This window comes from Muntiacus reevesi, chromosome 4 (assembly GCF_963930625.1).
Source record: "Muntiacus reevesi chromosome 4, mMunRee1.1, whole genome shotgun sequence".
Lineage (NCBI taxonomy): Eukaryota > Metazoa > Chordata > Mammalia > Artiodactyla > Cervidae > Muntiacus > Muntiacus reevesi.
This window is the reverse complement of record NC_089252.1, coordinates 67,117,145-67,130,010: the sequence shown is the minus strand read 5'-3', so window position 1 is coordinate 67,130,010 and position 12,866 is coordinate 67,117,145. Positions and strand designations below refer to the sequence as shown.

The window sequence follows — 12,866 nt, the reverse complement described above, 5'->3', positions numbered from 1 at the left end:
TTTCATTAAAAAAAAAAAAAGTTTACAGGGACTTCCCTGGTGGTCCAGTGGTTAAGAATCTGCTTTAGCAAGGCAGGTGAAACAGATTCCATCCCTGGTTGGGGAACTAAGATCCCACATGTCAGGGGGCAACTAGATCCGCATGCCTGCTAAGACCCAACACAGTCAAATAAGTAAAAAAATAATTTAAAAAATATTTACAATTGCCTTCTAGTGTGCTATAAGACACTTTAAATATATTAACTGGAATGCTTACAACACTGCAAAGTGTTACAGATGAGAAAACTAAGGCAGCACAAGAATCTCAAAACGACATTGTCTAAGAGTGCTTAGGTAAAAATAAACCTAAAGAAACATCACAAAAACATTTTCCCAACTTTTACCAAAACTTCCTCTACTATATCCACTTTTCTGCTCAGCACTTATCCAGTACAAGCCTGGAGATGAGCCTCAGGAAAAGATCTTCCTCTGACACTTATCTTAAAGAGAGGTAGAGGATACAGACCTAAATCTTTGATGTAGTCTGCTGAAACACACTATAATCATGACTGCTGATGCCACCATTCTCGTTTTTTTAAACACCTGTTCTGTCAGACCCGTGTGTAGCAAAATCTCCATGCCCAGACTTTTTCTTAGAAGAACATTTTTAGAATTATGTCAGTTGGTCAAAGATATGAAAGAAGTTTGCAAAACCCATTGTCATTTCAAGAAAAAAAAAAAAAAAAAAACACATCTTCAATTGCAAACAGTTAAGGCAAGATGGAAGGAAATGGCTGACTGAACTTTTCAGGAGTAACAACTAAAGGATACAGTTGCTGACCTTTGACAGAGGCTCAGGGGTTCCAAAACCAACTCAGGGACCCTCAAAATTCACAGGGTGTGGGAGCCAAGAAGGGAGCCCTTGGTCTACACAACTGACCTGATCCACTTCATTATCTTGTGCTCTGCTTCATGCAAGCCCCATTAATGTTGGCAGAATGTGAACTTTGCACAAGTTTGTCAGGTAAACAATCACAATCAAGAATTAAGCCCGGGCAGTCCAGGGGTTTAAGACTCCCGCACTTCCACTGCAGGAAGCGTGGCTTTGATATCTGGTTGGGGAACTAAGATACCGCATGCAGCCTGGTGTAGCCAAAAAATTTTAAAATAAATTATGCGCTTATTCATGATCAGGCCTCCTCTTCCCAAAATTTGCAACTTCAACTTGCAGTCTGTATATTACTGAAAGCAATATCACTGAAGAATACCACTTCCTTTGGTAAAGCAATTATCCTTCAATAAAAAATAATTAAAAAAAGAACACCACTTCCTTAGGGGAACTGTGTGGAAAATTGTTTTTGAACAAATTTCTAATTTCTCATGTCTACTGATCCTTAAACTGGGATCATTATACAGATGTACTAAAAATAGGACTCACTAGGTGGGAACTGATGCTCAGGTAAGAAAAATCTCCATGAAAGAGGACAAAACAAAACATTGGTCTGATATCTTTAGATTAAACCGGAATCTCCCCCAAATTTCAGCTGGGTTTGAGTGGGAGATGAAAGCCAGGAGTTAGGGGTCTTCCCCTGTTTCATTCCACCCTACCTTCAAAGTCAACTGCAAGCAAAGCATCTAAAACACGAAGAAGTGGAAGATGCCCTCTGAGGAGGCAAAGAATTCCGCTGGAATAGGGTTTAAGCCAGAGTCTCAGATGTAAATTGCCTGCGCTCAACCCCCCACACCCCTCCCAATTTTTCTGTTAACAAGTCAGAGCCTTGTCAATCAAAACAGTCAATCTGGTTTCAGTCAACTAGGTTTGTGGGTACAGACAAAACCTCAAAGGGAGGAGAATAATTTAGTACTGAAGAAGCGGGAGGTCGCATCAACTGAAGAGGAAAAGATGGCTCAGGCTTCCTCCTCCAAGTCACAAAACTTGAAAGCTCAAGGGAAGGCGCAACGGAGTGGGCTGCGAGGGGAGGCATCTTGCTCCCTTAGGGCGACTGTAATTCTTCATCAATACCTTTCCGCTCCCTTCCAAAGTAACAGAGGTGGCACAAACACCATCAGTGAGTCAAGCCCTGAACTCTTTGTTAGTTACGGGGAAAGGCAGGAGGAAACCGCCTGTGTGGTAGAATTCTTCTCAATCTTTCGTTCAAGTGTCATGAAGAATGACATCGAAATGGTCCTTTATTCCCTAAGAATGAATACATCTGAAATAAACCTTGCCCTGTGAGATGAACTGGTGAGAATAAGCAACCCATGTGACTTCAGTAAGCACCAAAAGATATAAAACTTGGACGGTGTTAAATGTGAGAGCTATATAGAATGATCAAGTAAGTTAAAATTCCTCATAAGCAGAAAAAGTTTATAAACCCTTTCTTCTCCTGGCAAACTACTTCAACAACAAAAGAATTTTAACCATTTCACCTCCTCCTTTATGGCTTCCTCCAAAGCTAATTCCCTTTCCACATATGCGAACTTTTCTTTTTAATGAAAACATAAAAAGCGAAACAGTTGCACTCAAAATTTTACATGTGCAGAGAAATTAGGAAATTCTACATTTTAATGTTGGCTTTAATGCCCTGAAATCTGAAAAGGACTCCCTGGAATTAGCATTTATAAGTAGCTAAAAATGGGAAGGAAAGCTGGGATGGAAAAAGGCAATTTTACTCAGTCTTTAAACACTTTCAGACTGCTTTAGTCCTACAACTATTTAACTTGTAAACACTGAGTCATAAAGAATGTATAGTGCTATCAAACGAACTGAAAGTACCCATTTTCTTCCTAAAATATTTTCACTGTTTGCAAAATATATATTCCTAGCATTGGAAATAAAGATCCTATAGACCAAAACCAAGTCTATGCAACTCCCAAACTAGTGTTTACTCCTTAGCAAGAAAAACTGGTCATAAGTCTCCAGAGACAGCACTGATTTCACAACAGCCTCAGTATCACCAGCATCCTTTCTGACTCTCGGCCATGCCTGTGAGGCAACCTCACCAGCACAGCCCGCCCAACTAGCCACTTGCCTGGGAGCCATGTTGGTGAAATGCATCTCTGTGCATTTTTATGGAAGACCAGGCACATTCCTCCGATCACATGTGAATTTTTTTTTTAAAGTTCACAGTGTAGAGACTATATTTAAAACTAACATATTGAGAAGTCAACAGAGAACATTTCTCTCCCGGACATTTTCCTCAAGCATTTTCGTAATTCAACAGATTTCAATCTACCAATGTCCACCTGCTGAACTGGATTCAAAGCAGGAGCCTTCCAACTATTTCCAAGGTATGGAAGGTCTGATTTTCCAGTGAATAGGTGAGATTTGTGTGCTAAGCAGACATACATCTACCAAGTCCTATCGAACTGGTTGAGGATGCGGAGCAGAAACAACTAGAATGCACATTTTTACTCATTTTTTACTCTTGTCCTTAAACAAAAAAACCTCTTACTATGAATTTTACAATTTACAAGGCACACACATATAATTTTAAAACACAAAGGGATGCATGCCTGAGAAAACTTGGCCTCTGTAAATACAGAATAAAATATATTGATGCCAATTCGGGTACAATCCCCATTCACAGGAACTTATTCAAAATAAGATACAGGAGTACATGCCACAATCAATTATTTTAGGCTGCAAACCTTCTTTCTCCAGAGTGTTTGGGGCTGATTTTTGAAGAGTGGTTTCCTCAATATTTGGGGTCAACATTTAGGGTCATATTGAATTGGAATTCTAGAATCTATCTTCCAGGCAGTTTGTTACAGACACAGAAATAAACTGCATCATCCCTTCATCCCATTCTCCATCCAAAAGACTCAGGAAAATCCACCCCCACTCCCACCTTCCTAACTGGGAACCAAGATTGCCATCTTCGGGGTCTACAAAGAAACCCTCAGCTCAAGATGGCAACTGGGTCACCCCTGCCCTGCTCCCAAGTGACAGGGCCTTTCCGGGGACCGGAACGGGCTCAGACCCCACTCAGCCTCTCCCATTTACAGAGCGCTGCCGCCCAGCCCTGAACACACACAACACAGCCTTTCTGCTCCCAGTGTCGCCTCCGAGGCGGCCGAGGCAGGGCTTGCTTCCCACGTGCTAGCAACACAACATTAAAGGACACCTCGTGACGACGGGAGCCGCGCGCTCCGGTCCCGATCAGCTCCCCAGCGCTCCCCGCAGATGCGTGCAGACCCTGTCTCGGCCCCGCCGCGTCCCCCTGGCGGAGGCCGGCTCCGGGCTGGTCGAGCCGCCTCCGTCCGCCTCTCCCGGGCCCCCGCGGGAGGCGCGCGGCCAGCGGTCCCGGGGCGCCGACCACCCACCCCCCGCCCCATCCCCAGCCAGGCCGCCCGCTAGCAGGCCTTTTGGACTGATCACCACCGAGGCGAAAAACCCAAACTCTCGTTTTTTACCTGGACCAAATACAGAAGAGGAGGAAGCAACCTTCATTCTGTTGGAAAACCCAGCTCCTTTCTTTTAGGTTTTCCGGTTGTTTTAAACCAAAGCTCAAGAGAACCATCTTGTCACGCTCGCGGGGATGCTTAAGGAACGCAGTCTGGGGGAAGAGACCCGACCGGCTACCCTCCTAGATGCCAACTGTTGGACGCACTCTCCCTAAAATTAAAGGGGCAGACCTTGGGGGACCCCCTGCCCAAGGTCAGGTGGCATCAGTCACCATAAGACAAGGGCACGCTGAATTATTTCATGGAGCCTGTTGACACCGGAGCAACTCAGAACAGTACATTTCAAAAATCGAAGCAGACTGTACCCATTAAAAACCACACGGATTTAGGCATTCCTTTCAACACTATCAGAGGACAAGGTGGTCATCTCCCACAGTGACCTCAGGCTCTTTTCCCAGTCGGAAAAAGGGCTTTCTAAAGGCACATCATTCCTAAACTATTAAGGATCACTCCCTTGGAAGGAGAGAAAGAATTTAGGCCCAGGCTGGGACCCCCTGGGTAAACCAGGTGCTTTTCCTCTGAACATCTGACTTTCCCATTCACAGCCCTGGGCTGTCCCTTTAAACTTAAATTCGGTCACATTCCAAACCCAGAAAGGATTAAAAAGGTCTAAAAATTAATTTCCAAGTTTTCTTCTTTTAAAATAAAATCAACAAGGGGCAGGGGGAGTAGAGTTTTGCTCAAAACTGAGAAAATTTCGTGTTTTAAAGGATAGTTGGTCTAACAGGGTAGTATCTTAATGCCTCTGCCAACTTCACCAGAACTGCACACTTTAAAAAATCGAAATTCTCAGGGCATCCAAGTACCTCCCAGGGTGAGGGAACACCGCTCACTTCACACACTCCCATACTATTTGAATGGTTTTATAATTTGAAAAGTATATAAACCTTTTACAAGTCTGGCAACACTGAGCATGTACTGTTTCAACCCAAATAAAACGTATACGGATCTTTAACTGGGAATATAAATAAAACCTGACATTTAAACTCAACTGCTGAGAGGGAGGGTTCCATCCATGCCCCTGCCAGGAGGGAAACTGGGGCGGATTCGAGGTGCCCTCTCCCCCTTCCTCCCCCTTGACACTAAACTTCCCAGTGAATTGATTCCCTCTTCCCATTCCCGGGATTGGGATTCAGATCTCTTTTACCTCAATCTATTTTTTGAAAGAATCTGCTAGAAACATTCAGCCCTGAATGTGGGAAAACTTTCAGAAGAGTCCATTCAAAGCTTAAAAAAAAAGGAAGGCAAAGAATAACGGCCCGCCTAGGCTTCATACCTAGAAAGAAACTTTGAAAATGAGGCGTCCACAACAAATAGATTAGAATTTCAACTTTTTCCCAATAGGAGAAGCCGGCTTAAGGCCAGCAGGCAATAGCTCCGCCCTCCTCCCCAAATAACAGGTTAGAAGTGGAAGAGGCTGCGCGGGGCCAGCCGCAGCCGCGCTCGCAGCCAGCACGCCCACCCCACCTCGCCGGCGGCGACTCCCACGAGGACTGCTGTTCCCCCGCAAGGCGAGGCTCTAGCATCACCTCTCCCCGAGGTACTCTAGGTAGATCGCATCAAGGCACCGACCCTCGCAGGAGAGGCTGAGCCTTAAAACTTTCGGCCCCTTCCACTCAGGGGCTCGAATAGGCTTAAGGTAGCACCCGATGTGAAAAATAAGCAAGAAGGGTTTATTCAACAAACAGCCAAGAGCCAAGTGAACCCAAAGGCTGCCCTTCAGCCCTCGGGCTCTGCGTGCCCGGTTAGAGCCGCGTGCAGCCGGGGCCGGCTTGTTCCCCAGGGGCAGTCGAGCCTCAGGTTGAACGGGGTGAGGACACCTCCCAACCTGGGAAACCGGTTCCCGGAGAGGCCGAGGCCGGGGCAGGCGGGGGCGGCCCGAGGACTTCCAGCTGGGTGAGGGCAACCGGCAAGGTCCCCCCCGCCGCCCGCAACCCGCAACCCCGGGCGCAGCGGTGGGCCCACGAGGCTCAAGTCCACACAAGGGAGGTTCAGAGGCCAGAACGCGCTTTTTCTCCACGTTGCGGAAACGGAACCTCGGGAGCTGGAGGATAAGACCCGAGGCCCTCACAGATCCGCAGCTGCCCGCTTATCCCACACAATCCCAACTATAAGTATAGCCCGCCCTCATGACCGCGCACGTGGAAAACCAGGGCATTCCGGGCACGTGTACCCCATACTCACCCACTCGACCCCCTAACTCCTGGCCAACGCCTTATTTAAAAGCAACCATCGATGAACTTCAAACCAACAAAACTAAAGTGGGGGAAAAACCTAAACGGGAGCCCTCAGTATGCTGGGAAGACCCTGGTGTACCCCCACAAGACCACATCTACGCAGAGACACTCACTCACTGACTCACACACGCCTCCATCCCGTGTCTTACTTAAAACAATAGCCTGCCCGTTTTGTCAAACAGAAACGAGGAAACCAAAGTCTCTCAAGAGGGGGGTATCTCCAACCTCGGAAGCTGTCTGGGGGAGCGGAGTAGGCACCCTCGCCCACGGAGGCCAGGTCTACACAAGCATACACATCTATGTTACCCCAGCTCCTGCCTATAACTGCAGACAGCGGTTACCACGTTTGGTCAGCCAGAAAATTAAATATGGAAACGGGGGGAGGAGGAGTTCGCGTTCTGAGACCCTCTGCGGCCCGCACACAGAAGCCAGCTCTTCTCCGCACACACAGGGTCGTCGGCTCAATGGCAGTGACTGCCACGTAGTCAAAAAGAAAACCGGAGAAATCCGGAAGGGGGAGAGGGATCCCTCCCTCAGTCGGGGACCTGCCCGGAGACCCCTGCGAGCACCCGCGCAGCGCCCCTGGGGCCCAGACCCGCTGCCCACGCCGCCGGGCCGCAGTCCCCCCGCGGGAGCGGTCCCCGCACTCACCTCGTCGTCGTGGTGCTGGCAGAAGCCGAGGCGCTCGGGGAAGACGGAGAGGAGGGAGAAGGGCGCGCCTGGGAAGGGCGGCCCGAGCCCGAGCTGTTGCGCCGCAGCGGCGGCGGCGGCGGCGGGGCCGGGCGGGCCGCGCTCGATGTAGTGGTCCTTGGTGAGGCGCACGCGCTGGTGCGCGCGGACGCAGTTGTCGCACAGGTGCTCCTGGCAGTCGAGGCAACGCGACGAGGCCGCGTTGCCCTCGTCGCAGGAGCTGCAGCCATGGGGCCGGCGCAGCAGCAGCGCCGACGGGGAGCCTGCGGGGCCGCCAGGCGCCGAGCGGGGCGGCGCGGGCGGCGGCGGCGCAGGCGGGAGCGGCGGCGGCGGCGCCGAGGCGGCCGCGCGCGGGTGCGCGTGGTGCGCGTGATGCCGGTGGTTGCTGCCGTGGCCGCCCGCGCCCGCCGCGGCGCCGGCCCGTCCGTTCTTCGGCGGCGGCTCGTCGGCCGTGGCCACCACGGCGTCGAGCAGGTTGCTGAGCAGGAAGGCGGACGAGGGCAGCGCGTCCATGCCCGCCGCCTCGGCCAGAACGACCTTCTGGTCGCACACGGGGCAGCGCAGCTTGAGCGGCTCTCCCGGCGCGCCGCCGCCGCCGCCCGCCGCCGGCAGCCGGTGCGCCTCGAGGCACGGGCGGCAGAAGGCGTGCAGGCAGGGCAGGACGTGCAGGCGGCGCGCCGCGGCCCCGGGGCCCCCGCCGCCGCCCCCCGACGACGTGGACGTCTGCGAGGATGACGACGACGCCGACGAGTTGGAGGAGAGCGGCGCCGGCGAGCCGCACATCTCCTTGCAGAGCAGGCAGATCTGGAAGTCGGTCTCGGGGAACGAAGCCATTTGCAACCAGGCCCGGAGGAGGGAGGAGACCAGAGAGGAAGAGGAGGAGGAGAGCGCGGACGAGGTGGGTGGGGGAGCCGCCGACTCACTCAGAAAAAAGGCATCGATTAGGCCTACGCACGGGAGCCGGCACCAGAGCGGCGCGGCCGCCTCGGCCTCGCCGCGCCCGGCCCGCGCGCTGCCACCCGCGACGCAGCGGGCATTAAATGCTACTTTCCAGAGGCGACAAGGATTCCTCCAGGAGGAGGACGCGGGAGCCGCGCGCCTTCCGAGGCGGGAGCGCCGGAACAAGTCCTGACACGCGAGGGGCGAGCGGGGGCAGGGAGGTCAGAGGACTCCTGGAGCAGCTGCAGCTTAGCTTCTCGCCAGCCGAGGGGAATTGTCCCCCACCCCCAAGTCAAGTCCGCTGTGCAATCCCAGTCCCGGCAGGAGAGGCAGAATTTGGTTCGACGAGTATTTGGTGCGTGGGCTTTTCTTTAAATGGATTTAGTCTCTTCTTGGGACAGGAAGGTTCCCCAAACTAGTAAAGACGGGAGCGGCGCGACGCCGAGCCCGTGTCCCCCCGCGCGACGCCAGCCGCCCCACCGCATGACGCGGCGGCCAGGGGCTCCTGGGTGGCCCGGCGTGCGGCACTCCGGGCTTGCGCACGGCCGGGCGCGGCCTCTCTGCAAGCGCGGTGAGCCCCGCCGCAGCTGCAGCTAGTGGGGCCCGCCGCGGCCGCACGCGGGTAGTACGCACGCGCGCCCCACGCGCCTCGAGTCTCCCGCGCGCCCGCCGAGCCCCGCCGAGCTGCCGGCGCTTAACACGCACGCGCGCCCCACGCGGCCCGGGGCCCTCTTGCCCCGGCCTTGCAGGGCCTGGGCGCCTCCCACGCGCTTCTTCTCCTCCGGTTTAGCCGCGCCGCTGCGCGGGGCCGCAGGTCCCCGCGGGCCGTCGTGAATTATTCATCGGCAGGAAGATATTAGATGTACCCGCTGCCCGCTCCGCGCGAGCCGTCGTGCAATGCTATCCGAGCTCTGCGCGCGCCCCGCGCCCCTCCTCCTCCTCCTCGCGTCCGTCCTCTCTGAAACCTTGGCAGCGAAGGGGGATCACATTTCCTTTGTCATCGGGCCATTTCGCCCTCGCCTTGGTCCCCCCCTCCGATCCCGAGCCGCGGGGACGGAACCTCCACCGAGGCGCGCCGGAATCAGTGGAACCGGCAACGGCCCAGCGCGGTGAGATCAGGAGCCGCGTGGTCAACGCCGCCGGCCCGCGCCCGCGTCATCTTCTTTCTGAAACGAGTCGCCGAGAGAGACTCGGGTGGCCCCGGCAGCGTTGCGCCTACCGGGCTTGGCTCGCGCTGTGCGCCCTGACCGCGCGGGGCTTTGAACAACTCCGCGATTCGGGCTGCGTGCGTGCACGCGCGCGCGTCCCCCCTTTCTCAGCTTTGCCGCCTCTTCCTCCTCCTCCTCCTCTCAGTACGTTGGTTATTGGGACTGATCGGAATTCGGAATCCTTTTAATCTCCAAAGGAGCAAACTCACTTCCGCCCGAGTGCTGGGAGGGGGCTGGGGGAGGGGACACAGAGGAGGGGGTTCCAGGCAAACAGGAAACATTAGCCCTCTCTGCAAGGCTCGCTTTTGTGTGCTCCCCCCCTCCTCCTTCCAACCTCCTCCCTTCTCGCGGCCGCTGGGGAGATGAACGCCCCCGGGCTTCAGTGTGACGACCTTTGAAACCCTCTGAGCGCGGAGTGGAGAGCGACTCTTCCGTTTATTTAAAAAAGAAAAGAAAAGATTTCTTTCTGAATCCTGGTTCTGCAGAGGCTGATGTCCACTGCCCCTGAGATCTCACCCCCACCCCCGCCCCAGCCACCGGTTTCTTTCTTTCTTTTTTTTTTAACATTTTCTTAAGGACTCTGCATATCTGATCAACACCAAAACATCAGGCAGTTTGGAATTAAACGAATCTGAATTTTGACCTGCAGGAGGGCCGGTTTCTTTCGGCGTTTTATTGGGGGGGGGGGGGGCGGGGGGAGATAGGGGGCAGAGGGCAGCTGTTCCGGGGAGGTTCCCGGTGATGGCCCCGCGGCCATCTGGGTGCTGCCCGAGGCTGCCTGGGCGGTTCTGGGAGAGGAACTCGCTGGGCCCTGGAGAGAGACTGACTTGGTGGAGTGGAGAGGGCCAAATAGTACAATTTAGAGCGTATATGGTGTGGAGGCCATCGGGTGGACCGATTGTCCCAGTTTTAACAGCATCAAGCTGTGAGTGACAGCTTGGGTCCCACTTCTACAAACAACCTGGATGAATCTCAAAAAACCATCATGTTAGAAGAAAGGAACCAAACACAAGGTTCATACTGTGTGATTCCATATACGGAAAATTCTAGAACGGGCATAACTAAGCTTTGAAGATAGGAGAAGAACCCTCGAGGGTGAGGGAATAGTGACTGGGGAAGGGGATAGGAGAGAACCTTCTGGGAAAATGAAGCTGAAGGGGCATTTGTGTGTACATTTGTCAAAACTTCTGGATCTGCCATTTAAGATCTGTGCAGAATTACACTGGCTGTAAACTAAGTTCAAAAAATAATCATAACTTGGTGCCCAAGCTAAACAACCCATGCTTGTATCATAAATGTGAAATTAAAAAAAAAAAACAAAAAACACTACATACACATTTGCAGCTCACCAGATTTCACAGAGATTTGCAAGGAAAGATCAACCTGGAAGAAACTCTTAACATGCTGAAGGCCCCATGCTGCAGAAACACCACCCTCGTGGGACAAAGCCATTGTGGGGCCTGGTGCTGCTCTGAGATGGGAAGAATTCTAGGACAAGCCAGCAGACCTAGTCTTCAGCCACTGTCTCCTTGGCACCTGGAGCAAATCTGAGCTGAGTGAACATTCACCCAAATATGGGAGGAGTGCAAAAATTAATATCGAATAAACCCAGAACACATCAGTTATATCTCAATAAAACGGGAGGGGGGACAGATTTCCTTCTTTGACCAATGAAAGAAAAGTAAACATTTTATGCTTTGAATATTAGAAATAATATTGTGCATCAGCTACACTCCAATATAAAAATGTAATAAATATTAGGGGTTTTTCATGCCAACACAAGTTTCTTCCAGTTTGAGACCTGAGAATAAACACGTACATGCTGGCACATGAATTTTCCTACAGAATTTTGTACCACACTGGCCTTGCTTCAACAGAGGTGTGGATGTATTCCGTGGTTTTTGTTTCTTTTCCTTTCTTTGATTGTTTTTAATTTCTTTCTTTTTTTTTTTTTAAACAAAAACAAGAGGAAAACAGATGGGGGAAGAGAATTGCCAGAAGGAAGATGGCCCCAGAGGGTCAGAAAAGGGGTGGGCCAGACCTGCTGTCTCCCTCTTGATTGGCCCCACCCACCAGCATCTAAAAAGGTTTTTTAAAAAAAAAGATGACCAGAGAGGGGGAGGGGAGAATTAGCAGCTCTTCTGGTCCTATGACTCTAAATATCTTGCAAGTGGATGGCAGAGATGGAAAGTCAGCTGAGACATCTCCAAGGAGCAGGAAGACTGTAACTCCAGAAAGAGGAATCAAACTCCACAGCAGGGGGTGCGTTAGTTTCCTGGGGACAATTGCTCAGAATAAGACAAAAAGAAAGAGAAGGAGGAAAAAGAGGTTGATTTCTCCTCTGGAAGTAGCTTCCCTTTCTTTCCTTTAGTGAATTGACAGGACATTGCCGGGAAGCAGGGCTGTAGTGTAAATTGTTAGCACTTTTCTAATTTCCATTAAGACTTAATTCACCATACCTTGGGAAAGAGGGAAATTTTTAAAGCAACTGATTCAATCCCAATTGTAGAGAAAATACAGTTATGATTTTTTTCAATATGGTGTAGTGATGAAGACCAAATTAGGAAGAGATTTTAATAAGGCTGTAGTTTATCCATGAGAGGAACGGGAGCTGTATATCCAGATGAAAGGTCAAAGACAGTCCCCTGCTATAAACTAGTATTAAATTTTTTCATTGCCATCCTAGCTAATAAACACCCTTTCTTAGCAAGAGAGGAACAAGCAGTTGTCCAGTTTTGCCTAAATTAGAAAGGGAATATTAAACATCTTTCTGAAACCTGAAAATCATTTGTATTTTAATAAGGAACTACTTCTTTAAAAAAAAAAAAAAAAAAGCCCTAAAATTATGTAAGCAGTAAATTTGCATTCTTTCTTGAATTCATCTGTAACCATATTTTCTTTTCAAAGAGGACAGTGGCCCCTGCTGCTCTCTCAGCCCTGGGGTTGGGGTTCCACCACATTTCCATCCATCAGAGCGACTGCATCTGTTTTTTGCATCTGATCCTTTCATTAAATATTTGATGTACCAGCTTGTTTTGATGTAAAATTGCATCTTTCCCCATCATCCTCAGGGTGCATTCACATAATTTTAAAATACATGAATCACTAGAATATTCTTTTTGAATATTAAAAAAAACCCTTTATATCGTAATAACTCTTTTAAACCACTACCACTGGGGGGTGGGGGGGGGGGACCACTGGGGGCAAGGGGGAGTGTTACCAGCCAAAGAGACTACCCTTGAATCCTTGTCTGCATCCTGCCAGCTGAAGGGGAATGGAGTTCAACACACCTGGCCAACTCTTAACTCTTCCCTGACTCTGGCCTTGGAGTCATTATAATGAGGAG

General features: G+C 51.0%; 1 protein-coding gene across 1 annotated transcript in view; it reads right to left on the bottom strand.

Annotated features, from left to right (window-relative positions):
• The window catches only part of TRIM71 (tripartite motif containing 71), a 61,321-nt gene extending 53,114 nt beyond the window's left edge, over positions 1-8,207 (bottom strand). Inside the window, exon 1 of the mRNA XM_065932395.1 lies at positions 7,335-8,207. Coding sequence (XP_065788467.1) covers positions 7,335-8,207 — 873 coding nt within the window. The remainder of the gene's footprint in view (positions 1-7,334) is intronic.
• Between the last annotated feature and the right edge of the window lie 4,659 nt (positions 8,208-12,866).